General features: G+C 53.3%; 1 protein-coding gene across 7 annotated transcripts in view; it reads left to right on the top strand.

Annotated features, from left to right (window-relative positions):
* CELF5 (CUGBP Elav-like family member 5) overlaps window positions 1-24,754 on the top strand; it is a 42,730-nt gene extending 17,976 nt beyond the window's left edge. The window contains exons 3-14 of one of the 7 annotated variants that reach the window (XR_005827592.1): window positions 4,069-4,120; window positions 11,652-11,780; window positions 12,389-12,468; window positions 13,448-13,594; window positions 18,742-18,886; window positions 19,538-19,684; window positions 19,899-19,961; window positions 20,051-20,134; window positions 21,201-21,344; window positions 21,457-21,621; window positions 22,655-22,980; window positions 23,106-24,754. Coding sequence is in view for 6 of the 7 variants with exons in the window: in XM_040592370.1 (XP_040448304.1) it covers window positions 4,069-4,120; window positions 11,652-11,780; window positions 12,389-12,468; window positions 13,448-13,594; window positions 18,742-18,886; window positions 19,538-19,684; window positions 19,899-19,961; window positions 20,051-20,134; window positions 21,201-21,344; window positions 21,457-21,584 (1,119 nt within the window). In the remaining variant the exon portion in view is untranslated. Of the gene's footprint in view, window positions 1-4,068; window positions 4,121-11,651; window positions 11,781-12,388; window positions 12,469-13,447; window positions 13,595-18,741; window positions 18,887-19,537; window positions 19,685-19,898; window positions 19,962-20,050; window positions 20,135-21,200; window positions 21,345-21,456; window positions 21,622-22,654 lie in introns of all 7 variants that reach the window. The other 6 variants (XM_040592371.1, XM_040592370.1, XM_040592369.1 and 3 more) reach the window with 6 other exon arrangements.
* Window positions 24,755-25,594: the final 840 nt, after the last annotated feature.

Genomic DNA, 25,594 nt, shown 5'->3' with positions numbered 1-25,594 from the left:
TTGCCCCCCACCATGCGCTGCCCACCTGGTGTCCATTGCTGTCTGTGGTTCCAGAAGGTTTCTCGAGTCTGGTGGGTGATGGAGCTGGCAGCTCTTCGTCTGTCATTAGCAGCAGGTAGGAAGGACCATGAAGTGCAGGGGTTGGGGACGTGGGGAGGGGGCTCTTGGCCCATGGTGGTCCCATGACAGCATGTGCTAAATGCTAACGTGCTGCTCCTCTTCAGAAATGAAGAAGAATCATGCTCAACTGAATAATTTAATGAGGAAAAGAAAGCTTAGCTAGTGAGGCAAGCACAAGGCTCAGAAACCATTTGCTTGAGTTCCTGCCATGTGTGTGTTCATGTATGTTTTGTGCTCTTATGTGATAAAGGCATGGATAGACTGCGTGCACGTGTGCCTGCTTGGCACTGGGAATTTACTGTTGGACACTGGGCCCAGCTGGGCACGCGTGGAGGTGGCTTTCTTGGACTCAGGTGTGTTCTCCAAGTCCTGTGAAGCTCGAGGGGATGACTGGAGGCCAGAAGAATTTGTGCTTCCAGGCTTTGCGGTGCCAGCCAGCAGCGTGTCCTCTCTGCCCTCCTGTGCCCCTTCTCCCCGGGTGGAGGGGGTGAAGCCTGACCACCCTTGCTGTGCGCTGAGTCCCTGTAGGGGATGGAGCTCTTCTTCTGAGACCTGTATGCCACGTTGGGGACCTCACGGGGACGGTTTCCGAGGCATTGCCACCTCTGTTAGCAAGTGAAAGCAGCGGCGGGTCCTCCTTGCATTTGTGCACTCACACCTCTGCTCGAGAGGCCTTTGGTATTTTGTTCTCTGTAGCACCACGGGACTTTGGAGACTTAAAAGTGTTGGTGGAAGCTTCTGGATGGCCAGGTCTCTGCGAGGAGGACGATGGCTGCCTCTGCCTGGGCTGGGAGAGCTCCTGTGTTAGGAAGCAGCAGGCAGAGAATCCCGCTGCTCTTCTCCAAGCCTTGGCACCTGGACTAATTTCTGGTTATCGTGTTTTTCTCCTCTTTCCCCACAACTCGCAGAGCAGACGAAGCCCAGCCCTCGGTGTTGCTGGTGGCTCTCAGAGCCACTGGAGCTGGCTGGAAATGGGCAGCCCTTGACCTGAGGGCTCGGTCTGACGTTGGCAGAGGGTGAGGCTGCCCACCTCCTGCCCAGACGCCACGTCAGGTGGGCGAGAGAGAAGCTGCGGCCCCAGCCGTGGGGTGCAGAGCAGCCCACACGCCTCCTCTCGTTCCAGGCAGCCCTTCTTGTCGCCCCAGCCAGACGCTGCTTCTAGACTTGCACCAGCGCTACCCCCACGTCGCTCCGCTGCCATCGGCACCGCCGCCTCTACTGCCGTCTGGCAGGCCTTGTGCCATGGCCCTGCTGTGGCTGTGTCACCTGGCTGTGGGGCTGTGACCCTGTGGGGTGCTCCCCCACGGCGAGCAGGTTCAGGAGGGCCGGCCAGGGGCAGGTCCTGCAGCGCATCCTTGGCTGCGTGGCGGTCCCTAGGATGGGGGGAAGGAGAGGGGTGGACAGATGGGTAGAGGGGGCCCCCTCCCCAGAGATCATATCAAAATGTCTCTTTTGTGCAAAGCAGAGGGAATGCCCCCAAGAGCTGGTTTCCATGGCAACCACAAATGTCAGGTTCCATGTGGTGAATAACCGTTTCCATGACAACACCTCCTTTATCCTAGGAGTGACAGCCCTGTTGGGGGAGGGGACAGGGAGATGTCCTCAGGTACTTCACCCCCCTCCCTCACCTCCCCGTATCCTTCCCGACTCCTTGCCCCAAGCCCTCAGCCCCAGCATCCCCCAGTGGGGCTGTGCTCACGTGGGGGTGTGATGCTCTCCGTTTCCACGGCATCCCTTCCTCCCTCCCTTCCCCCAGATGGATTTGCTCCTCCTAGAAGCTGAGATCTGAGTCTGTCCCTCCATCTCCCTCCCCATCTGTTTAGCTTAATCCTGGTTTTGCATCCTTGGTAGAAACAAAGCTATTTCTCAGCGCCGTGGGAGCAGTGGGGAGCGAGGTGGCCAGCTGCCCCTCTTGGCTCCACACCGAGCCCTCTCTTCGTCGCACACATCTGGACCACCTGCCCTCTCCCACCCACCCTGCTGCCAAAACACCCCCAGCCTTGGCTTGCACAGGCATATTGCCAGAGGCTGTGAGCGGTAACGGGAGCCACTGCCTCTCAGAGAGGAATTCTGAGGCTTTCTGGAACAATATCTGACCGCATCCTTCTGAACCCCTGCCCCACATCCCATTCGGCTCATGGGCTGAGAGAGATGCTTGGTCCTCAGCCAGCTCCTGGGGGGAGCAGCAGCCCAGAGGCTGGCGAGTGGCAGTGCTGCACATGCTGGGGCCACATGGCAGCACAGCGGGCTGGTCGGAGCTCTGCAAATCCCTGCAGCTGGTTGAGGGTAGGAAAGGGGCCCTCAGCCTTTCTCTCTCCCCCCGATGACACAGCAAGTCCTGGGAGATGGCGGTGGCACTCCTGCCTACCGAGGTGCAGCACGGCGGCAGCTTGCCCTTCCTTTGGGAAGCTGCCAGCCCGTCTCTGGCTCTGCCAAGCAGCCCCATATCACTCCTTGAGGCAGGGATGCTATCACTTGGGGCTGGTCCCAGCATCCTGCCCGAGATCCACCAGCCCGTGGAAGCCAGCTGACAGCCTCCAGCTGCCATGAGCACATGCCCAGTGGTCAGGCTTTGGCAGGGGTGTGTTGTGCCACGGCAGCCTGACACGTTCTGGTTGGCACCTCTGTCCTGCGAGCTGCAAAGTTACTTCACGGGTTTCCTCCAGCTGCGGTGAACGTGGGGCTCTGCCTCTGGTTTCTGGCTCAGCCACTCCTTGGAGGCTGACAGCGGTCTGCATTGTGCATGCTGGCTTCTAAACACGTTCCAGCTGGTGACTTCCATGGCTTGATTTCATTTTCTGTTTTGTTGTTGCTGCTGCTTTTCCCGAGGGTGTTTCCTAAGAGAGGGGACAGGTTATGCCTGGACCTACAACTTGGGTGCGGGTCTTACCGGTAATGTTCAAATCGGGGTTTATTGCGAATGTCACCGATTCAAGTCACTGGCAGCCTCTGAGCGATGCTGGGAGACATGGAGGGAGAAGTGCTGTGGATGCGGAAATCTGCCTTGTTCACCATTCCTCAGAGGAGATCCTGGCTCTGATGTATCCTGCTGGTCTGGGAAGGAGGCTCCAGCTTGTCGGTTGCCTTTTGGGCAGCGTAGGACACCCCCACCCCCCCCCCCTTCCAGCAGATGAGAGTTTTGCCCTGCTTTGCAAATCAGACTGTAGAAGCTGCAGGTTGCTTAATGTAGCTACTCTAGGGTGAAAGCGTTCTTCTGTCTTACCTGGAGAGTCCCTGTATCATGTGAGCCAGGTTGTACACCACTCATGGCTGCAAGAGAGGTAAACCACTCGCCCCCACAGCCAAGCAAAAGGAGTTTTGTCACTTCCAACTGGAGCATTCCCACGGGGACAGGAGACATGGCTGGAGAGCATTGCTGCCTGTCCTTAGAGCCGCTGTGGCTGCAGGAGGGCTGGGGAAGGGGAAACATGACATGCCTGCTTGCTGTACTGCTCCTAGCGAAGCTCAGGGGCAGTCTTCCTCCCTCCTGCAAGCAGAGCAGCTCAGTTAGGTGAGGTGACCATGCCTGCGCTGAGTCGGGGCAGGCACGGGAAGAGCTTCCAGGCATAGTCTCCCCTTAGGCCACCCTGACCACTGTTCTGGCTCCAGTCTCGTGGTGATGAGTTGCTTCCTTGGAGTCCTGTCTTTGCCACTTACTGTGTCTGAGGAGGCGGAGGTTTATGCACGCTGGGCATTTCCAGGAGAGCTGTTCCCTGCAGCCAAGCAGCTGAGCAGGGAAAAGCACCAGGTTTCCTTTTGAGAAGCCTGAAATCCATGTGGTCCCCTCTCCGAGGGTTCTGGTTGCCATCATGATGTCTTGGTTCCCTTCTGCCACTCTCCTGCTCTGCGCAGCAGGCAGAAAGGGGCACCCTGGTGCCACTGCCGGCAGCACCGTGTGCCAGGCAGATGGGCCAAGCTCTAACCCTCTGCATTTTTCTTTCATTGCAGATGGCGCGCCCGATTCAAGTGAAACCCGCAGACAGCGAGAGCCGTGGAGGTAGTTGTCATCTCTCCTTGTTTCTCCTTTGGCGGCTTCGGGCTTGTGAGGGGGAACCAAGCCAAGAGACAGGGTCCTGACCTGGCCTTCCCCTCCCTGCAGTCTGTCTGGAGGGATGTGTGTGTCTGACAGGGATTTGGGGGAGGCGGGAGGAGAGTCTAGCTTTGATAGGGAGCCTGCAGCTTGGCACAGCGGGCAGCTGAGAGTCCCAGGGGTCATAACGTGGCTGCCCACTCCCCTCTTTGCCAGCCTCCTGAGGCTGCTGTTAGCCCGATGCCTGCCCCAGGAGGTTACTGAAGCAGGCGTGCACGTTGGTGGCTGGCACCAGGGGTCCTGCAGGGTGTAAGCAGTTGGGAAGAGGGTTTTTTTCATTCTTACACCTTATCAGCCCGATACAAGCCAGCTCTGTGCAGCAGCAGGGGCTTTTTAACCTGGTCAGCTTGCTGCTCCTGTCTGCAGCTCACTCCTCTGCCTCCCCATCACTGTCCCAGTCACTCCGCTCTGGTCCTGCAGCAGCCCCCAGTGCTGTTGCCTGTGATGGGGAAATAGTGGCTAAAGGGCTCCGAGCTGAGACGGAGGTGCTGTCACCTACGGGGGACCAGCTTGGTTAGAGCAGCATGTACTGAGTAATTCAGAGCTGGAAGACTGGGAATAGAAGAGTCTGTTAATTTAACGGGGAGCTCACAGCAGCTCCAACGCCTCCTCCGGGGGGAGAAGGTTTGCAGCGCCAGCCCTTTCCAAATTCATGAACTCCTTTTGCTGCTTTTCCTTGTCTTACCGATACGTTTGTTTTCCTCTTCTCTCCATTCCCACATCTGCCTCTCCATGCCTTGTGCTGTTGGTGCTGCCTCTGAAACCAGTTTAGTACTGGGGAGGGGAGAATGTGTGCCTGTGTGTCCTGAGGGCAGTGGATCCCGCATGCTGTGTTTCAGTTTGGGAGGCTTTTGTTTTAAATGTTAAGGGGTCACTTCCAAGCAGTTTGTAGCGACTTTCAATGATTGCACTGGCAGGAACATGAGATATATTTAATATTTTATAGGAATGAATGTATTTATGGTTGTGTGATCCTCCTTTTTTTTTTTAAAAAAAAAAGTTTTATCTGTTTAAGTCAGATCATTTTCCCAAATAGAATCTGTGACAGTTCATTTTTTACTTGAGGGATAAGACACCCGACTTTTACTGAAGTCTGGGCATTTTTATTCCATTGGGCTATACTGAGAATCCCAGACATGCCCCTTTTGAAAAGAACCGTGGCTTAAACCTCCAAAGAAACTAGTATGCCTAAATGATGTAGGACTGGATTAATCTCACCATGGGTCCAGGGTTGCATTTAAGGTCCTTGTCCGTGCTACAGACAGGAAAAAGAGACCAGTGCCTTCAGGGTGATTCACTGTCTCATTAACACCAATTAATGGAGTGGATGAGCTGCCTTTTAGAGGTGTCTGCAGTGGGGACAGAGGAAGCTGACTGCTCACTGACACCTCCTATTGCCACTAGATACAGCCGTTAGGGGGTCATCCTTTCCCCACCACGATGATTTTAAAGATTTGCACCCCAGATTTCTAATTCAGTAATTGTATCTGAGGTTATTCCTAATGAGTCTGGGGAAAAAAAAAAAAAAAAAAAAAAGGCAGCGTAGGAGACGAGAGGAGCCTTTGCCAGTTGTACCAACAACTCAACATCACAAACCATTACATGTACAGCCCGGCACACCCCGTACACTCGCGGGCTGTAAGACGTGACACAGGCAGGTGTACCTACGGACGGCTACAGTGTGTGTGCTGCTTTGCAAATACATACATGTGCCCACTTGACACACATGTTCATGCGTGCATTTACCGTCACCGGTGCCACCCATGCCCAGCTGGTGCCCCTGCCGTAAGCCCTCGCAGCACAGCAGTACCAGCAGGCCAGGCAGACCCTTCAGGCTGTGAACAGACCAAGTGCTGCAGCTTCGTTTTCTTAACACTTTGTGTCTCTGATGAGAGCAACTCTGGAACCTCTGGTGCCTAAGTCTAAGTTGAGGTCGTTTCTGCAGTCTTGCTTTTGCTGGTGGGGCACTAACAGGGACTGTCTTCTCTGCACAGGCACTTAGTATCACAAAATGTGTTGGGAATTAACATCTTTGATGCCTCAGCTCCTCTGTCAAATTGAGCTGAAATAGCCCAACAGGTTCAAACCCAGGATGTTGATTTAGGGGCGAGCTTTCTGTCAAGGCACTGGACTCGGAGATCTCTAAGCTTATGAAAAGTGCTATAATATCGTAACGAATGCAAACATCAGGGCATCGACTCTGCTTCCCATGGAGAAGGTCATAGAGAAAAGCAGCCTTTGGAGTGTGAACACCTGCCCTCCTCCAGCCCATGTGCCTTCCAGCTCCAGTGCAGAGCTCAGGAACAAGTAGCTCTCACAGGATCTATGACAAACTGGAATTTTTCCTGAGGCAGAAGCAGCGTCAAGACAGCACCCTGTATTTGTCTGAAACAGGTTGCTCTTTCCAAAGGTTTCTGTTGTGGCGCTTCACTTGTCAGAGGAGTGGATGAGCAAGTCTGCAGATGCGGGAAGAGCCATTCCATACAGCAACAACCCCACACTGGCAGGAGGTAAAAGAAAGATTTGGGGCAGGGCAGAACTGCTTGGACTAGGAATTTATCAAGGGAACAGCTGCATGCATCAGCGAGGCTCTGCTCTGCATTATCCTTGAAAGGGAACCTCCTTTATCCTCTCCAGGGACTGACAGCTCTCAAATTAAGCACCCTGCATTAAGTACATGAAGTTAGAGCACCAGAATTTGTCTCCTGGTCTGAGATGCTGATTTTTGTGCCAAAGGCACAAGTTCTGGCCAAGCCCTGCAGGGGCTCTATGGGGATATCTGGATGCTCGGTGTTGCTGCACGCCGCAGAAGGAATTCACTAGTAAAAAGATGATGCCTGCATTAGTTCTGAGGGGGACCTGTGGTTCTGGCGAGGGCTTTGTCAGCTCTTCCCTCTTTTCCCTCACGCCTCTGATGTGAGCCTGGGAGTGCCAGGAGGAGATGGAGTGAGGGGGCAGAGGAGCTTGTCTGCGCTTCTTGCGAGACCTGGAGCACGCTGCTGCTCTGATGCGATACGACAGCTAGCCCAAGCCCATTAGCACTGCCTGAGAGACGAGGAAGCTCGCTGCCTACCCAAGGAGATCTGCCGCGTCCCATCCACAGCCAACTGCTGGAGTGGGCGTCCTCCCTCTCCCTGATCCTCCCTGCTGACAGCTGCTGGCCAGATGACCTAAATCCACTGGGTTTAAAGAGGAGCAGCATACAGTGCTTGTGGGCTCTGCTCTCTCTTGTGGCCAGAGCATTCAGCTTTAACCCCTCAGTTGTTCCCGTGGTATCTTCATCAGCGACCTGCTCTGCTGCCCTCCTCCTGCTGCCTGGCTGGCTGACTGTGCCCAGAGCATGTTTCCATGGGAACTCAACAGTCAGAGACCAGAGACAAATTTTCCTGGTTGCTGGACAGCATGGGAAATTGCCAATCAGAGGGTGAAAAACAAGAGCTGGAGAGAAAGCGATGGAAGAATGGCAGGAGGGGGTGTGTGCTGTTGCTAGTCGAGGAGAGATGATCTTCCAGCAGTGCAGAAGTCCCTACTGGGGAGCCGAAGGAGCCAGTGACCCCCAACAGTGGCCTGAGGATGCCAGCTGATTTGGGGTTGATGCTTTAAGAGCGGTGACAGCAGACATCAGGTGAACGAGCTTGCAGAATTTGGTTGTGGAGAGATGAGGCAGCTTGGTTATTGGGAGGGGAATGCCCCTATTCAGAAGCTGCCCGAAGCGAGAGGGCACTAGATCATGGATCGGGCTCCAACACATGGATCAGGCTCCAACACATGGAGAGGGAGAGGTCAGCAGCAGAGGAGCCCTCTCACAGGTCCCGACTTGCTGCAGAGGCATCCTAGGGGAACAAGCCTGGATCCTTTTCCTACATGCAGCCTTGGGAACTGGGCTCTATGAAATGAAAATAACAATGAAAAAATCTTTCTCATATGTTGTCAGTAACTCTACCGCCTTGTAATATTGCCATCCTGGGCATTCAGAAAAGATCCAAAACCAATAGGTGTGTTTCTTTCTATCTGCCTTTAGAGCTCGTGTCCCTAAGCTATCACAATTTTAACTTGTTCTGCATAGCCAGGAAGGGTGGCATTTTTGTCTTCCAAATTCAGAAGAGAAAAGCTGAGATTCCCACGTGAACACAGGACTTCCAAGATGTTCTGTTGGCGAGCCTTGTCAGACGACAGAAGACCTGCAGTAAAACTGCAGGAATGGAGATGAGCATCCACTGTTTCCATGGACCTGTCCCAAAGTGCAGCATAAAGGAAAATGCTTTTGATCCATCAGAAATTCTATGGGGATGAAACCACAAGAATTATCGAGGAAATTTCGAGGCCTTCTGGAGGAGAAAACAACTAGTAACTCAGAGTTTAATGTTGATTTGATTGCAAGTTGACACGGTTCCTTTTTGTTTAGTGCCTCCGTTGCGAAGTTGTGGCCTCTTGCATCCATTAGCCTGTTGCTTGGCAGAGATTTAAGCTTCGAATTAACCATCAGGTCTTTGCACTGAATCAGTCATCAACCAAAACTGGAACCACTTATCCCACGCTCCGCTGGTTACCCACTATTCTTCCACAAAAACCTCGCTTTATGCAGGACCAGATCCAGAAGCAAAAGACCAGGGTCACAAATATAACATTATGTCGGTGTAGCTCTATGTTCCCCCCTACCTAGAGTTCCAGCTTTTTCAATTTCTAATATAACTGACTTTCCCAGTTGTCTTGACACCCCCCTGCCATCCTGAGCCAGCCAGCCTGCTGGGGTCCCTAAAGAGCAAAGACCGTCAAGTGCATTTCTGGCTGTTAAGTCTTAGTCTGCAATTATTTGCTTGTTAATAAAAGAACGGAGGATTATTTTACAGCATCTAAAGTCAGTACAAATATTTCCCACTGTGTTTCTCCCCTTTGTGGATGTGTTTTTTGAGGAACTCCTGCTGTGCTTGCAATCCAAAGGCGGCAGTGTGGTGCACATGCTGTATAGAGTCAGGGCAGAGGGAGGGGGGAACACTGCAGAGCTCCATTGTCCCCTCCCGTAGCCAAACTGGGATCACATACAGCATGTCCCCTCCCATAGCCAAACTGGGATCACATATGGCACCAGGTGATGATAATGGGAGCACAGAGCCACTGCTCCTTGAGTTTCCATTTTCTTCTCCACCTCCCAGTACAGATGTTCCTGACCAGTCCCATTTTTTTTCTACTCCCAGTCAGATTTTTCTATGTGCTGGTTTTTGGCTGGTTTGCCCACCAGCATTTCTGAGCTGGCTGTCGGGACGGGGGCAGATGCTGTCTTCCTGCTAAGAAGGCAGCTGTACAGCACCTGGTTTATTAGGTCCTGTGCCTTGGCCAGGGATTGTTGGGCATTGCCAGAGTGCTAAATTTTGGATGAACTCATTCAGCTGCAATAGTGTCTCCAAACTGCCACCATTGTCATGCAGGTGCCGGGAGAAATGTAGAAAGAATCGCAAGGGAAATGGAAGGGGATGAAATTTCCCCAGGTTTAGTTACGCTGGGAATCATGAAAATGGGGAAGCTGGGAAATTTGGCCTTCAAAAAATACACAAGACCATCTATTTCAGCTGCTTCCAGTGATAGAAATCAGGAGCATCCGTTTGGGGCTGGCTAAGAGCCTTAGGGGCAGCAGCTTTAACGCTTTATCGGCGGTGGATGAAAGTGGCATCTGTGTTGCATGTCCACCTAGTGCCTGCATGAGCTTGGATTTGGGCTTGGGGGGGGGGGTGGGGTGTGTGTGTGGAGCCACAGAAAGTGGCTCCATGTGGTGCCTGCATGCTGGAAGGGTGCATCTACCTGCACATCCCTCTTGTTCACTGGGCAAATGTGTTTCTGAAGGCGCCTCGCTGGGGCTGGACCCATGTGCAAGCATCTTCCCGTGCATGCCTGAGCTTCTGTGCTTGACCATTAACACTGTGTGTGCACATCTGCTTTTCTGCAAGGCACCAGTGGCACGTATCGATATTTCTGCGTATGTTCCCCAAATCCTGTGTTGTCTGCATGTGGCAGAGCAGCTGGGGCGGGGGGAGAGGCAGCTTGACCTGGGTGGGAGCCGTCCTCTGAGCCAAGGGGAGCGAGGAAGGGGGGGGGGGGGGCTTTGCCAGCAGTGTGAATGTGTAACGTGTCATCCATTCCTGCCATACTCACACCCCACCACCCCTGCAGCCTGCTCTGCTGCTGTAGCTCCAAGACCTGTTGTTTTTCAGGTCACTGCACTCTCAAACAGATAGCAGCTTCCTTGCTATTTTCCCTGACATGCATCACATTACATTGGTTTTATTGGAAGCCAGCTCCTCTGATCCTGTCGCTAACAATAAGGAATCCTTTCTCACTGCTCCTCCCAAGCCACATCCTGACACGCTCCTGTGGGTCACGTCTCCCCATGCATGTTTGGGGCAGCAGGGGAGGGTTAACTCTGTAGCTGGCACAGCTGTCTCCTTGCAGAAAGGGAGACAGGGCTGGCACGTGGGGTTTTAATGTGCTTTTTTCATAGCTGTTCACAGCAACCTGTGGACAACCTTGCCCCAGCCACTGCTGTGTTTGTGCTTGACTGAATGGCATCAGGCTGTGTGATGGGCCCCTGTGTGTACTGGTGGGGGTGGAGAGGGGGAGAAGGCACCGTGCATCTTTGTTCCCACCTCCACACTCAGCCATCCCAACAAAACTGTAATCCTCGCTTCTCCCTTCTGATGGAGAAACCCAGAAGGACCCCCAGTCAAAGTCCTGGATGTGTTGGCCAGCTTTCCAGCCCCCCACCAGTATGACATGGATACAAAATGCCCTGGGAGATGGGGGAGTGGGGACCACGGAGCTGTTTGTTGCCCCTCACCCAACTGTCTTGCATGTCAGTGGTCCTGTGGTGAGGCACACGAGGACCCAGGATCCCAGGCTTTATTCCAGGCCTTGGAGGACGGTTCAGCAGACATACTAGTCAGACTGGGGTAGGGAAGGGTAGGTTGAAACCAAAGTGCTTGGTTATGTAGCAGCTGTGGAAACAGTGTTCTCAGAGAGAAGGAAAAGGAAGCAGAGCCAAGAGTCCTGGAATTTATTCACCCTGCCTGAATATACCTGCTGTATTTCCGAAGGTATCTCTTGGACTTCACATAATTGTTCAACAAGGGTATAATTGCCCAGGCAGTTTTTCTTGCTGCCAGTCATGTTGGATCGTTCAAAGGAAAGGGCTAATGAATAGAAAGGAATTATTAATCTTTTGTTTTCCTTTGGGGAGGGTAGGACAGGGGAAGCCACAAAAACCTTTGCAGGTGTGAGGAGCTTGGGAGGACCCTGCATACTCCCCCCTGGAAGCATTGCAGCCAACAGCAAATCATTTCCATGCCAGGCACGTTTTCAACACTAGGTTGTTTTGTGCTTAAGTGTCCCTGTCCTCCTGCTTTGGACTGTAAACCTCATAGAAGGTTGATGTTTCTGTGTTTGCCCCTAGGGGACAGGAAGCTCTTTGTGGGCATGTTAAATAAGCAGCAATCTGAGGATGACGTGCTCCGGCTCTTTGAACCATTTGGGGTCATTGATGAATGTACGGTGCTCCGTGGACCGGATGGTAACAGCAAAGGTGTGAACCCCTCTGCGTGTCATGCCCTTTCTCCCTGCTCTTCAGGTAGCACTCACCTGCCTCACCACCTCTGCCTCCTTTCCATGGGGGCACTTCTTCCCCCCCCCCCCCCCCCCCCCCCCCCCCATCTTTATGGGACCCCGGATCACAGCCAGGTGTAGGGAGCAGGGCAGGAAGGGTCAGTTGTCTGGGGAAGACGGGCAGAGACTGAGATGAAAGGAGGGGAGACGGAGCGTGCCGAGTAGCTGAGTTATCAGGGTTACTACTAGTGAGCCTCTCGGCTCAGTCTGGGTCTGCGATTTGAAGTGTTAGTACCCACAATTAGGACACATAGACAATCTGGGGAAGGAAGAGGTCACCAGGGGCAAGGGTGGAGATGGTGACATCATCTATAGAGTATATCGTGGAAGTAACAGTTTGAGACCCTTCCTGTTTTTTCCAGGACAGAGGACTTGGGATGGTCGTCTTTTTTGTTCTGTGCTTTCTTGGGGTGGCTTTCCTTTGCCCTGCCTGAGTTTCAGATGCTGTCTTTTGCGTGATGACGCAAGGGGCACTTCCACAGCAGTCCTGTCACTGCAATCTCCTGTGCTCTTTCTGTCCCTCTCCAGGCTGTGCTTTTGTAAAGTTCTCATCTCACACAGAGGCTCAGGCAGCAATCCACGCACTCCATGGCAGCCAGACAATGCCCGTGAGTATAAGGCCAGGGTACCTGCCCTCTTCCTCATCCTCTTCCCATCACCCTGTTGCAGGGACCTCCCCTCGTTGTCCAAAACCATAACAGGTTCGGATGCAGTTTCCAGCTCGTGGGGGTGTGTGGGGTGTGTGTGTGCACATCTGTGCTCTTCGTCTTTGGGAACCATCCTGTCTCCTGGGGCTGGTGTTGTATCTGTGTCTGTCCAGGCTGGTAGTGACAGCACTTTCAGCTGTACAGGCTAAATGAAAGAGAGCCAAGAACCTGTGCTCGAGACAGCTACCTGTAGTCGTTCAAAACTGAGCAGGATGCAAGCCAACAATTCAGCAACGTGAGCAGTCAGGACTCCCTCCCGTGTCTGAGCACACTGCCCACCTTCCCTTACGTAGGCAGTAGAGGTCTCTGGGGCAGGCGGGGTGTGGGTGGGAATGCTTTGTGCATTGCGGTGGGTTGCGTGGCTGCAGCTGTGCTGCCTTGTGCAAGCGGAGCTGCAGTCGTGATCTCGTCTCTCACCGTCTCGAACCTGGGTCAGGGCAGCTTGTGGGCAGGACGGTGGCGGCAGCAGGGGTATTTCCAGCTGCCGGGAACCGCGCTGCCTGTGCAGCCAAGCTCAGGGTGAAGGAAAGATGGTGCTCGTGGCTGACAACGTCCTGGCTGTTCCTGGCTGCACCATTACCTGGTGAACGCAGCTAGGGATGTGTGCACACACTTGTGCAGCGGTACAAGGCCCCGGGGTGTGAGGGGAAGGGTGGGAGAGGGAAGGGTCAGATAGACAGATGGATGGGGAAGGGCACAGCCCAGGTTCCAGGCAGCTCCCGAGCACTTTCACGCCAATATTTGCTCTTCTGCTCCTCTTCCCACTCCTCTCTGCTGCCTGTTCCACCCCATCCCACCTTGCCTGACTGCTGCCTCTCTGGCTGTCCCACGGCCTCTTCTCCCCCTGCCTCCTCTCTCTGTCTCCTCTCTCTGTGCCTAGGGCGCCTCTTCCAGTCTAGTGGTGAAGTTTGCTGACACAGATAAGGAGAGGACCCTCCGTCGTATGCAGCAAATGGTGGGGCAGCTGGGGATATTCACTCCATCTCTCACCTTGCCGTTCAGCCCATACAGCGCCTATGCGCAGGCTGTGAGTATCGCGCGTGTGGGTGTGGGGAGAGGCTGCCTGCCCTCTTGGCTGTGGGGCAACACCGGACCTGGGCCGGGAGACCTCAAACGAGTCTCTCTAAGAGTGCGTGGAAGCTTCCTGGCACCTGGGAGTTGCTCCCGGCTTTGGTTTCTCCAGTCAGCAGCCTAGGCTTGGTGCACGTCTCTCCTTGGAAGGGGTGACAGGAGAGAGCTGGATTTCTCTGATGTGGTGTAGACTGGCGGAGGCGTCTGGGAACAGGTCAAGCATGACCCGGTAGCTTTCTGTCTTGTTTTGAGGACAGCTCAGAGCCCTGATTCTTGGGTGATGTCTGCCAGACGTGGCAGTCTGCCAACTTGTGAACTCTTCCGCTGGGTCTGTGGCACAAATGTGTGTCTCTGGTTCTGGAGCACCATGAGAGCCCTGGGACCAGCTTCATGTGTTTTATTTCTCTGCTGAAATTCTCAGGAGGGCCCTGATCCCCCCAGTGCTGTCCTTGGCTCCCCGGGTTTTCTTTCTTGGCTAGCATGACCGTGGGGTTTGCAGGATGCTGGAAAAGGAGCAGTGGGTAGCAGAGGGTCGGAGGTGTTTCAGCAGTCTGACCTCCTCTGGTTAATGCTCTGGATTTTAGTGAGAGAACCTCGTTGCCTTGGAGCGATGGTGATGCTTGCCATTGATATTTCAGGTAGGTCCCAAACTCAACAAGTCCCTGCTCAGCTGTGGTGGAGCATGTTTTGGGTCTTCTTGGTGACTGTCACTTTCAGGTTTCTGCCACCAAGTATAAAGCCCATGGGAGGAGGCTCAGAAATTGCTCAAGGCACAAGAGATGCTTGTGTCAAACAACTCAAAAGTTAAGTTACTGACAGTAATATTTTGGGGGAGCGGGGTGCAGATAAACCTGTTGTTCTCATGTATGTGGACACCTTTTTCACCTCTGGCTTCAGCAGCTACTTGGTGTGTCTCCCAGGTACAGGACAGAGAAGGAACTGTTTCTCAGTTGTTCGTCATTTCCTCTCAGAGAATCCCGAGAAACTGCCAAATGCCATTTTAAGTGTGTGGCAAGAGCATGGAGTAGCAGAAGAAAAGAGGCAATACATATTGGGCTCTGTACCGCTGGGGAATTTGGGGAACCAGATGCAGAATTTGTCCAACGCAGATTATTTGATTCTTCTTACGTAGTGAGGCTGAGAATAGCTATACCATGCCAAGCACCAAGGCTTCCAGCAGAAGCACCGTTTAGAGGGAGAACCCTTTCTGACCAGACACCAGTATCTCTTGCCAGGACCAATCTTCTCTGTCCAGCCCTGTAATCCACGAACCAGCTGTACCTGAGGTCTGAGGCTGTAGCTTAGCTTAGCTGTGAGTCACCTATGAGATGATCATTCTGGTGTATCTTCTGTCATGGAGGTGGTGCTAACCTGGGCATGGCGTGATGGTGAAGGAGTCAGGAATGGACCACAGTGAGGTAATGATGGCAGAAAGTACTTCATTAGCTTATTGTCCAGGATGTGTAAGGCAGGAGAGCAGCGCAACCTCCTAGATGCAGTCTTTTAAGTGCTCTTCAGAAACTCCTGCTGGTGACAAGAAGCCAGTCAAGCCTGTGATCCTTGCTTATCTGCACCTTCCTTCTCCCCAGCTGTGTCTGTAAATTTGTTGGTTTGTCTCTGATTCTTCACTGGCCTTCCTGCTCTGTGACTTGATTTTGGCTTTCCCCCTGACTCAAGACTCGGCCTGTCTCCCACTCTTTCAGGTTTTTTCCTCCTTTTCCTTTCTGCTGGTTTTGGTTCTCTCTCTTTCCTTCTGAGGCACTGACCTCAGACTTGATTGTTTCTTCTCTTGTGTCATCCCAATCTTTGGTCTCCCTTCTCCTGGAGGAGCGATCCTAGCCAGTTCTCTTATGTGTCCCCATCAGAGGGAGAGGGTATCAGCCCTCTGAAATGCCATCCAGCATCTCTGGAAGTGGGGACAGAAGGGAGGGATTTCCTCGCTGAATCTCCTTACGGGCCCTCCAGAACTCCTGCCATGGGCAGCTCTTGGGAGCTGGGACCTCTGGTAAAGCAGGGCTGAAGGGAACCCCAACATAGTTCATGCTTGCAGGGTGCAGGGCTTGGAGCAATAGATACAGCCCCAGGAGATGCAGCCCACCCTTAGGTATGTGGCTGAATCAGACTGAGAGGAGCGAGTGCTACTGGGACGAACTGGTGCATCATAGACATTGATTCTTACATTTATATTTAATACGCCAACAACCTTCTCTCCCTTTCCCGGTGGGATGTGCTGCGTCACCAAGCCAAAGCATTCCTCAGAGTCCCCTGCCTAGGAAGAAGCAGTTTGGAGCCCGAGTTGTTTGGGTTTTGGTTGGGTGGGTGGGTGGGTGGGTTTTTTTCCTTTCAGTTGGATGTTTTAAATTTATATTAATTGCATTTTCCTTTAAAAACTATCTCAAATTAAACATGAAATAACCACAAACCATATGAGGTCTAAAGTTACTCTGATCTATTCAAATATGCAAAATAAGATATTAAAAATAGTCAAAACAGTACATGTTAGGTGATACAGTTTGTAAGAAAAAATCTCATACTTATCTGGGAAATATGACTGGAGAAGCATCTGGAAGCAGTTTATTTAAGTGTTTAAACCAGGTTTTGATCCCAGGTGCCTCTTTGGCAAGTGAAAAATGAGTATTTCCTTCAGTTTATTCCACAAGTTGAATTCCAGTGATTAGTTCAGATGGAATCAGGGAACTGATCTGGAGCTGAAAAAATAATTATCTATCAATACAGAAGAGGCCTGAAGACTTGAAAAAGCAGCCAGTGTAATTTACTAACTGCTTATAATGCTTGAATATTTCTTGTATTTCCTAAATCAGTTCTAAACACAAAACAGTTTGTTCACTCATTCCCCCCTCCCACCCCTTTATTTCTGCTCTTATGGTTCATTATGGTAATTTTAAGTAACGACAACAATTTCAGAATGCTGCTTTGGTGCATGTGCAGTCAGATGCAGGTCTTGTTCCAGCCGGAGCCTGGCACAGAACAGGCATTAATGAGAAAAAAAGAAAATCAATATTCATCTAGTAAATAAGAAATGCATTGATTCCTGCATCCTTAAACGGGGACGGTGTGAAGACAGGACTAGGGCTATGTGCAGACTGCTTGCCATCGGGACACCTTCCTTAGCAGGTTTTGTGCCCTCAGGAGGACCACGTTTTGCTGAAATCCAGGCTCGGGGTGCGCGGTTCCCCGGAACGCGAGTCCTGCTTCAGGGGAATCACTCCAAAGGCAACGTGGCAAATAGATGAGATGATTTCAGGGCATTTGCTTTCCGGAGTCAAGCGGTAGCGAAACCCCTTTGCTGTCAGTCCCGCCTGCCTGCGGAGACCCCACGTCGTGGTGGTGTGTCCCCCCTCTGCCCCCAAAGGGCTCTCCGGCAGAGTCACTTCTACCTGCGATGCCATGAAATTAGGCAATTCCTCTTCTTCTTACACAAAAGCGATAACCAGCTGCTGTGTGGAGGGAATTAAAAAGATTTAACTAGCCATGAACTTATCAGGGTTACCAGATTCTCCAGCTGAGACCTGGGCCAAACTGACGACCTGGCTCACTGGTTTGTGGATGAGGCAGGTCACTGAAGCGGCGTGTATTTATGCTTCAGCACAGACAGTGGGGTCCGGCTGTAGTTAATATAAGGAGGATCGGTGGTTTTCTTGGATTTTGTCATGTGCCACCCCCAGCTCCTCCTGAGGAACCGTAGTGTTTCCAGAGAGCCGTGCCTGTGCCTCCGCTGCTCTTCTTGCTTGATGGTGAAGCTCATAAAGGTGCTAGGTAATTCTACATCCAGAACCGGGCTTTGTTGCCACCACACTCTGAGCGCAGTCTGATTGAATCTTACGCTCCAAAGCACCAGCTGATGGCCAGATAGGACCAGAAGGATTTTTCTTCTTCTTCTTCTTCTTCCTCCTAACCCTGCTCCTGACCTGGCATCCCACCCCTCCTCTCCCCGTCTTTGTGCGCTGGGTTGGGGGTGTTATGGGAGGCGAGGAGCCACTGTCCCCTGGCCTGGGGACAGCAGGGGCCAGGGCACAGGCTGTGGGGACAGCAGGGGCCAGGGCACAGATCGTGGGGACAGCAAGGAGCTGCCTGCCCTGGCCAGGGGGCACAGGCCGTGGGGACAGCAGGGGCCAGGGCACAGGCCGTGGGGACAGCAAGGAGCCACTGCCCCTCGGCCACAGTACAGGCTGTGGGGACAGCAGGAGCTGCCTGCCCTGGCCCGGGGGCACTGGCCATGGGGACCGCAGGGGCCAGGGGACAGGCGGTGGGGACAGCAAGGAGCCGGCGCCCCCCGGCCGGGGCACAGGCCGCTGCCCAGGAGGGGCCGAGCCGGGCGGCCGCGGCGCAGCGCTGGGCGAGGGGAGCCCCTGGAGCCGGGGCGGGCTGCGGGCTGCGCCCCTGTGCCGGCCGGCAGCGCGGTGCCCTTGCTGAGGCCGGGCAGCAGCAGAGGGATGTGCGCTCCGTTCCTTCGGGCACGGCTGTTATCTACCTGGCGCCGTCCCGGGAGAAGCGGCGGGAGGGGCCGCGCCGGGAGGACACGGCGCGCTGTGCCCGCCTGTGGTGGGGGGTGCCGAGCGCGGGGGCCGCGGCCCTTCACCTGCGCCCCCCCGGGGCTCTCTGGGGGGAGCGGCCCGGCCGTGGGCGGGGAGCGGGGACCCCCGGGCCTGCGGCGCTGGGTGCCGGGTGAGCGGGGACCCCCCGAAGGCGGCGGGGCTGCCGAGAGGGGGAGGGCGGCCGGGGGCGTCCGGCCGCGGCCCTGCCTCGGCGGAGGAGCCGCGTCCCCCCGCCGGCGGGGGCGGGCAGCTCTGCCGAGCCCTGGGCGGCTGCGGCGCACGGCGGGGCCCGGCCCGGCCGCCTGGGCAGGGGCAGCACCCGGCCGCAGGCGCAGGCGGCTCCGCGGCGGGAGCGCGGCGGCCCCCAGCGGCGGCTGAGGGAGATGGCGGGGAAAGGCGGGGACCGGGCCGGCCGGTGCGGCCTTCCCCGCGCTCCCCCCGCCGCTGGGGGCCCCGGCAGCGCCCGGCCCGGGGGCGCGGAGGAGCCGCTGGGCACTGCGAGGCCCTGGGCAGCGCAGGGCCCTGACCGCCCGGTCCTGCCTTGCAGCTGATGCAGCAGCAGACAACGGTTCTCTCCACCTCCCACGGCAGCTACCTGAGCCCGGGCGTCACCTTTTCCCCTTGCCACATCCAGCAGATCGGTGCCGTCAGTCTCAACGGGCTGCCAGCCGCTCCGGTGGCGCCGGCATCAGGTGAGGGCCCGGTGTGGGCCGGGGCACGGCCAGCCCGGCAGGCCAGCCACCTCCTGGCACCGCGCTGCTCATACGGGTAAAACCCTTCCCGCATCCCTCCGGGCTCAGCATCAGGATTAGGCCGCTCTTTGTTAACAGTGCAGCCCCCCAGGACAGCAGTCCCCGGTTCTGCGCAGATTTCCGCCTCTCCCCGACACCCTCCCGTCTGACTCGCGTTCCCTTGCCCTACTGCCGTTCCCCTGGTGCAGTTTTCCCCTTTTGATACAGTAAAGAAGGACCACGTTCCCAGGGTGGCACCTGGGTACCATTACCCTCATCCCACAGTAATTGTATCGGCAATAATGCCTATCGGGTTTGAATGCCCGTCGAGAACAGGGCAGTATCCTGCTAGGTGCTGTACAAACCTGGCTTCAAAATGGTCCGTCCCAGAGCTCTGACGGCAGCCAGGACTAGCAGTGCTGTGCACCATCTTCCACCAGTGGTACTTCTAATTTTGAGAAAGCTCCAGCACTAGTCTGTCACCTCCGTGTGCCAACTAGAAGAGATAATAGCTTCAAACGCAGCAGTCTGACCAGGCAGATGGAAAGAGGGAGCACGGGCTTTGCGGGACCTCGGCTCTCATGGGATGTCCTCTCTCTCCTTGCTCTACAGGGCTACATTCGCCGCCTCTCCTGGGAACAGCAGCCATGCCGGGGCTGGTGGCACCCATTTCAAATGGATTCACTGGAGTGGTGCCATTCCCAAATGGGCATCCAACCTTGGAAACAGTTTACACCAATGGCCTTGTGCCATACTCAGGTACAGAGGGCAGGAAAAAAGAAACATCCAGAGACCTCAGGAACTGCACTTAGCTCCTCTTTTCTGGATTCCCCACACAGAACACTTTTTCTAGCTCCCTGTCTGCCAGGCACTGAAACTCACTGGGCAGAAGGGTAGGGGTGAGGGGGGAGAGACAGAATGCAATGCATAGTAGTTCCTTTTTCTGTGCTTCTGATTATGTTCTTCTCTGCAGCCCAGAGCCCGTCAGTAGCAGAGACTTTGCACCCAGCCTTCACGGGAGTTCAGCAGTATGCAGGTACCAGCTTAACCCTTGTCTCCCTCAGGCCCTTGTGTGGCTGACCAGATCCTTAGGTAAACAGTTTGTTCTGTCTCCTTGGACTACAGCTGTGTATCCAACCACCACCATCACCCCCATTGCTCAGAGCATCCCTCAGCCCCCTCCCATCCTGCAGCAGCAGCAACGAGAAGGTGAGAGTCAGGGTGAGAGCGTGTGTCTGGGGAGGGTGGGGGGGGCGGTGGGATTTGTGTAGCTCATCTTCTGCAGCCCAGAGTCAATGGAGAGGAGATAGCACTGATCTTTGTCCACTCTAATTGTTAGTATTGAAGCTGGGTTACAGAGCCAACCATGGCTCTGCAGTGAGTGGACTGGAAGTTTTCAGAGGATGCTTGTCATGTAAACTGAGTGCATCCCTGGCCAGATGCTGCCAAGTACAAAGGGGACAGCAAGCACTAGAACACCAAGCTTTGACACCAGAGGGTACAGAGCCAGCACCTTCCCTACTCAGGCAAAGAGCACTTCCTCCCCATCTTTACTGATGCCAGAACCACACTGTCCTCGCTCTTCAGCCTTCCTAGCCTCATGATTTTATTTTTCAGCTTATTTCAAAATTGGTCTGGACAGAATTTGGAGGCAAAGGCATTCTCTTGTCTGCTCCTGCTTCATACAGCAGGTGTCAGAGAGGGAACAGCAACTTGTGCTCATCAGGCTCGCAGGAATGAAGGGAAGGAGTGGGCAGGACCAGGTCAGCCCACAGATCAGATGTGTGGCAATCCAGGACATTTCTTAGGGCATTTCTTACTGGGGCTGTGGGTTACAGGCTGAAGGTAACCACTGCATAGCTGTGGGCAGGGAACACTAAAGCCACAGCTTTCACATCGCAGTGTCTGCTGCTCTCCTAGGACTGGGAGAGTGAACAGGGAGCTGTCACCTCAGCTAATTTTCTTCCAGCAAAACAGCCCCCAGACACAGAGAGAGTTGTTGCGTCCACCTCCCCACATGGGAACTGGGCAAGCTGTGAAAATGAATCTGCTCTCCAGAAACTCTAACTCTGCATATTGCCTCCCAGCTGCTTAGAGAGCCCTCAGAACCCTTTGTGGACCAGTGACTGAGAGAGACAAGCAAGGGGAGGTCAAGACAGAAGGAGGCAGTGCTGGGGTTCTTCTCCAGTGCTGTGCTCTGAGTTGAGCCCATTTCTCTTCCCCTTCCCTTTGGGGGCTCTTTGTTTCATCCCTCCCCATTCCCCTATGCCTGCAGGTCCTGAAGGCTGCAATCTCTTCATCTACCATCTCCCTCAGGAGTTTGGAGACAATGAGTTGATGCAGATGTTCCTGCCCTTTGGCAATATAATTTCCTCCAAGGTATTCATGGATCGTGCCACCAACCAGAGCAAGTGTTTTGGTGAGTGCTGACGCTAGCGGGCAGGGGAAGCATGATGGATACAAGAACATGCATGCACTGGGCATGGCACCAACAGTGCCATTATTATCCATGCCTGTGTCCTGTCCTTCAGGTTTTGTAAGCTTTGACAACCCATCCAGCGCACAGACTGCTATCCAGGCCATGAATGGCTTCCAGATCGGCATGAAACGTTTGAAGGTCCAGTTAAAACGACCCAAGGATGCTAACCATCCCTACTGACAGCAGTGAGCAAGCAGGAATCGCTTCTGCAGTACAGGTAAAGCTGGCACTGTCGCAGCACAGTTCCCACACGGTGCTGGCCAGTGTCGGGGGGCAGCAAGGTCTGGCTGCTCCCTGTGGGGTGGGAAGGCAGGAGCTGGATGCAGTAACGCAGGCAGCTGGATAGTAGCCTCGCCTGCCAGGGTGCGGCCCCAGCACCTGAGCGAGGTGACCAAGGCAGGTCTGGAGGTGATGGCCAGGGTCAACCTAAGAGTCTGGATCATCGGGCAAGTTTGTGGCAGTAAGGCCAGGCCAGGTCAAGATTAGGATTGGGTCAGGTCAAGGTAAACAGGGGCAGACGTAGTCCAGTGATTGCCAGGCAGGTTTATAGTGAGAATAATAAACTTATCTGATGTCAGAGTGGGAAGACAATCCAAGGGTTGAAGTCTAGATAGTGAGATCCATGAAGAGGACAGATCCGTGGACAGGTAGAGACCGGCACTTCTGCGATGTAGGTCAGACAAAGCCTGGAGGAGCAGGTCGGAGCTGTAAGGAGACTCCTGGGCTGATGGGCAGTGCGGGGGTAGAAGCTGCAGGTGAGGCTGGTCAAGGCCATTAAGGCCCATTAGCGCACTCGGGGCCCTGACGGGCAGATAACTTCAAATGACCTGCCTGTGATCTAAGCAAAATTTCAGTCTATTTTCTGACCGCTCCCCAAAAGCATTCATTGTCCTAGAAAGTTTTAAAAACCCAGTAGTTCTGTTTTCAGTTGTTACGTGTGCCCTGAAATTAGTCTGCAGAGAATGCTTCCCAGGGTAAGAGGGGACAATCCTGTGATTTGCAAGGATTGCAGAAAAGCAGCGAAAAGGTGAGACCCTGAAGGGCCACAGAAGAGCTGCCTGACATGAGACCTGGCTGTGGAGGAGCTCGCTCCTACCAGCCAGCAGACAGGGAGCGAGGGAGGGCTGATCTTGGTCCCTTCTCATTGGGGTCACCTTCCTCCACATTTAAGCAACAGCAGCTCGAAGCCTGAGGTTTGCATAGATGTCCTCCTAATCTCCCAATTCCCTCCCTCCTCCCTTTCTATTCAGGTGAAGGGAAAGTCCAGAGGAAGAATTTCTGCTTCAGGTTGATTTACAGAGAGGCCAGTAAATTTATCAACTCTTTTGACACCACCCTTTTCTTCCTCTGCTCCCCACCTGCCCACCCCATCCTCCTCCTGCCCTCCTCCCCAAAACAAGCAATTAAAGAGAAGGCTCAATATCTGCCCAGCAGGAAGATTCTTGCCACGATGGACTCGTATGTTTGCTGCTAATGTGGTGCATAGCAAAGGGACCAGAAAACCAGCAGCCCCTGGGGACCTGAAGCGCTTTGTCTTGGGGTATGCCTGGAGTACATGGACCAAGAAAACCCACTGGTGTGTCTCTAGGTTACTGCAGTGATGTACGGCAACTTAGCTCCGTCCCTCCCTCCCTCCTGCCCTGTCTCCTGGCCCTTTCATAGATAAATATATATATATACAGTCTCTATTTTTTTTTAAAGTGGCTCATGGGACCAAACTTTTCCATTCAGAGACTGACTCCTTGCAAGAGGGATTGGAAGTTAAGGGTTTACCTTTGCAACAGTGTCTTCTCAGCAAGCACTGCAGATAGGCCTGAACATTTTGAGAGGATGTTTGGATGGACAGAGAGCACGAGAGAGCAAGCGAGCACATCTCTCTGCTCAACATTAGCAAGAAGCAAGGAGAAAGAGAACTACATACCTCCAGGATTAGGGCACAACCAGCTGCTCAGCTCGAGTCACTCATCCACTGACCTTAGCGCCAGCCTGGGTAAGGATCTCAAGAGCTCTCAGTCTTAACCTTTCCAAAGGCTTCTGCAGACAAAGCTCCTGGAATTTGGTGCCAAAGCCTATCCTGAGCACTCCTCGGTCAGGCTGGAAGCACAGGAAACCAATCCCTTTACCTACAGGAACCGTACTGCCTCCCCACACCGTGGCACAGATCCGGGTTTCATAGCTCTCCATGGTAACGGAGCATTTTCTTGATCAAGGCAGTCTCCAAAAGAGTGACAGAAGCCTCCTGGGACTACACACTGCCTCCCCGTGTCAGAAATCATGCTGGTTAAGGGGCAGTTCTGATTCCCAGACGAAACGGGACATTTTCTCCAACTGAATTTAGCAAGAGGACTCGCCTCCTGCACTCTCTGCAAAGCTTCCCAAGCAGACGTAAGGATAGTGTGATGGAAGAGGGTTGCCATTCCGGTTTTTTCCCCACTCCCCCCCCCCAACAAGGGACAGATTATGCAGCATCTATAGATACAGCTATATACACATACACTTAAGCACAGAACATAGTTCAGAGCTCGATTTAATAAAGATCTCCTGGGGGTGTGGGGTGTGTCATACTGACCAGGCATATCCCTTTAACAACTTCCAACAGTCTCTTTCAGTTTCTACCAAAATAAGGAAAGAAAAACAAAAGCAACCAACCAACCCCACAAACCTGAATGATTAGTTTCAATATTCCAGAATTTGATAAGGTACCAAGAACATTCGCACGTGTGTGTGTGTGTGCGTGTGCGTGCGCGCGTGTGTCTCCGTGCAAACATGAACAGAGGTGGAGAAAGGTTCATGCTATTGATACGGAAGCAAGATAAGGGGATTTCAGAGAACCTCAGCCATTTCTCCTCCTCCAGTTTCCCTTTGTTCAGATGTCTGTGGCACAGTTCTTTAAGTACCTTCACATCTCCTCAAACACCCCTCTGTATCTGATACTGAGAACTGGTGAGAGGTGGATGAAGCTGTGCGAGTCTTGTGTGTTTCTATAGTCCATGTTTACTTACTGTAAATACCATTTTTATACTTAACATCTATTATGTATGTGATTTGTATAATGTACTTTATTTCTGCTACAAGTAATTTCATGAAGTTTAAACTTAATCTAATTTTGAACAAAACAAAAAAACAAACAAAAAAAAAAAGACCAAGAAATGCAAAAATAGGAAAAAAGGGACTTTGGAAATTCTAGGTCAAGCTGGTTTAAAACAAGCATTTACAGTTTCTTCCATCAGTTACTGATGTGACTGTACAATGTTACAGGTGCGATACAAGCTTCATCAATGTCAAATTCCTCACTCTGGTGAAAAATAAAATCTTAAATTTATTTAATAAAAGGTTTACTTGCTAAGTAACTGGGGTTTTACTTCACGTGCTAGTTGTTGCACCTGCGTTGAGGTAATGCTCACGCTTGAAGACACCCACCAAAGGCCTGGGGTGAGGAAAGTCTGTTTCCATTCAGCAAATCATCTGGGCACGCAGATAAAAAGTATTTCTCAAGGGCACGAATGACAGAGCCCGAGTCCTGCAGAATACAACCTTACTCTGAACGCCACACAGTGTCCCTGTGTCTCTAAGAAGGCTGCCTGTGGGGTTTTATTCCAGTCTCCTGTGTACGATCCCCCAAAAGCAAATTTGCTACGTTGGCCCCATTTACAACGCATTTACAACGCATGAGTTGAGCAGCCAGGCTCCAGCAGAGCTAAACGCAAACCAGTCGTGGCTCGTGTGTGCAGATACCAGACATCTTTTAGGAACTCCTGTGTGCTCTGCTCACACCTGAGGGAACAAAACCGGTTCTCTCAACAGCACTTTGATGGAAATCAATGAATCAATCGAGAGCCAGAGCCTAGCCCCATCTGGTGCTATGTACAGAACCAGGAAAAGGGAAAGCAAACGCACAGACTCCTCGTCTCTGCCCTGAAGGTGAGGAACATGCTTGGGGTTGGTAGAGAACCAAATCCATTTGCCGAGCCCGTGGTTCAGCCCCTTCTAGAAGAGTTTCCCTGGGATTTTCTTCTGCTTTGAAACCCTATTTGATGCTGCTGGAGGGCAGACTATAAGCAGAGAATGCAGTCTAGGACTACCTCCATTTTTGATGCCTCCTTGCCCCCACACCAACACAATTCTGCAGCGACGGAGCCAAGGTGTATACTACAAACTGTCAGGAAAAGCAAGCAGGTGTGTAATCTAGA

The sequence above is a fragment of the Falco naumanni genome, chromosome 4, assembly GCF_017639655.2.
Source record: "Falco naumanni isolate bFalNau1 chromosome 4, bFalNau1.pat, whole genome shotgun sequence".
Taxonomy (NCBI): domain Eukaryota; kingdom Metazoa; phylum Chordata; class Aves; order Falconiformes; family Falconidae; genus Falco; species Falco naumanni.
Note: the sequence above shows the minus strand (reverse complement) of the source record. Positions and strands in the feature narration are given on the sequence as shown.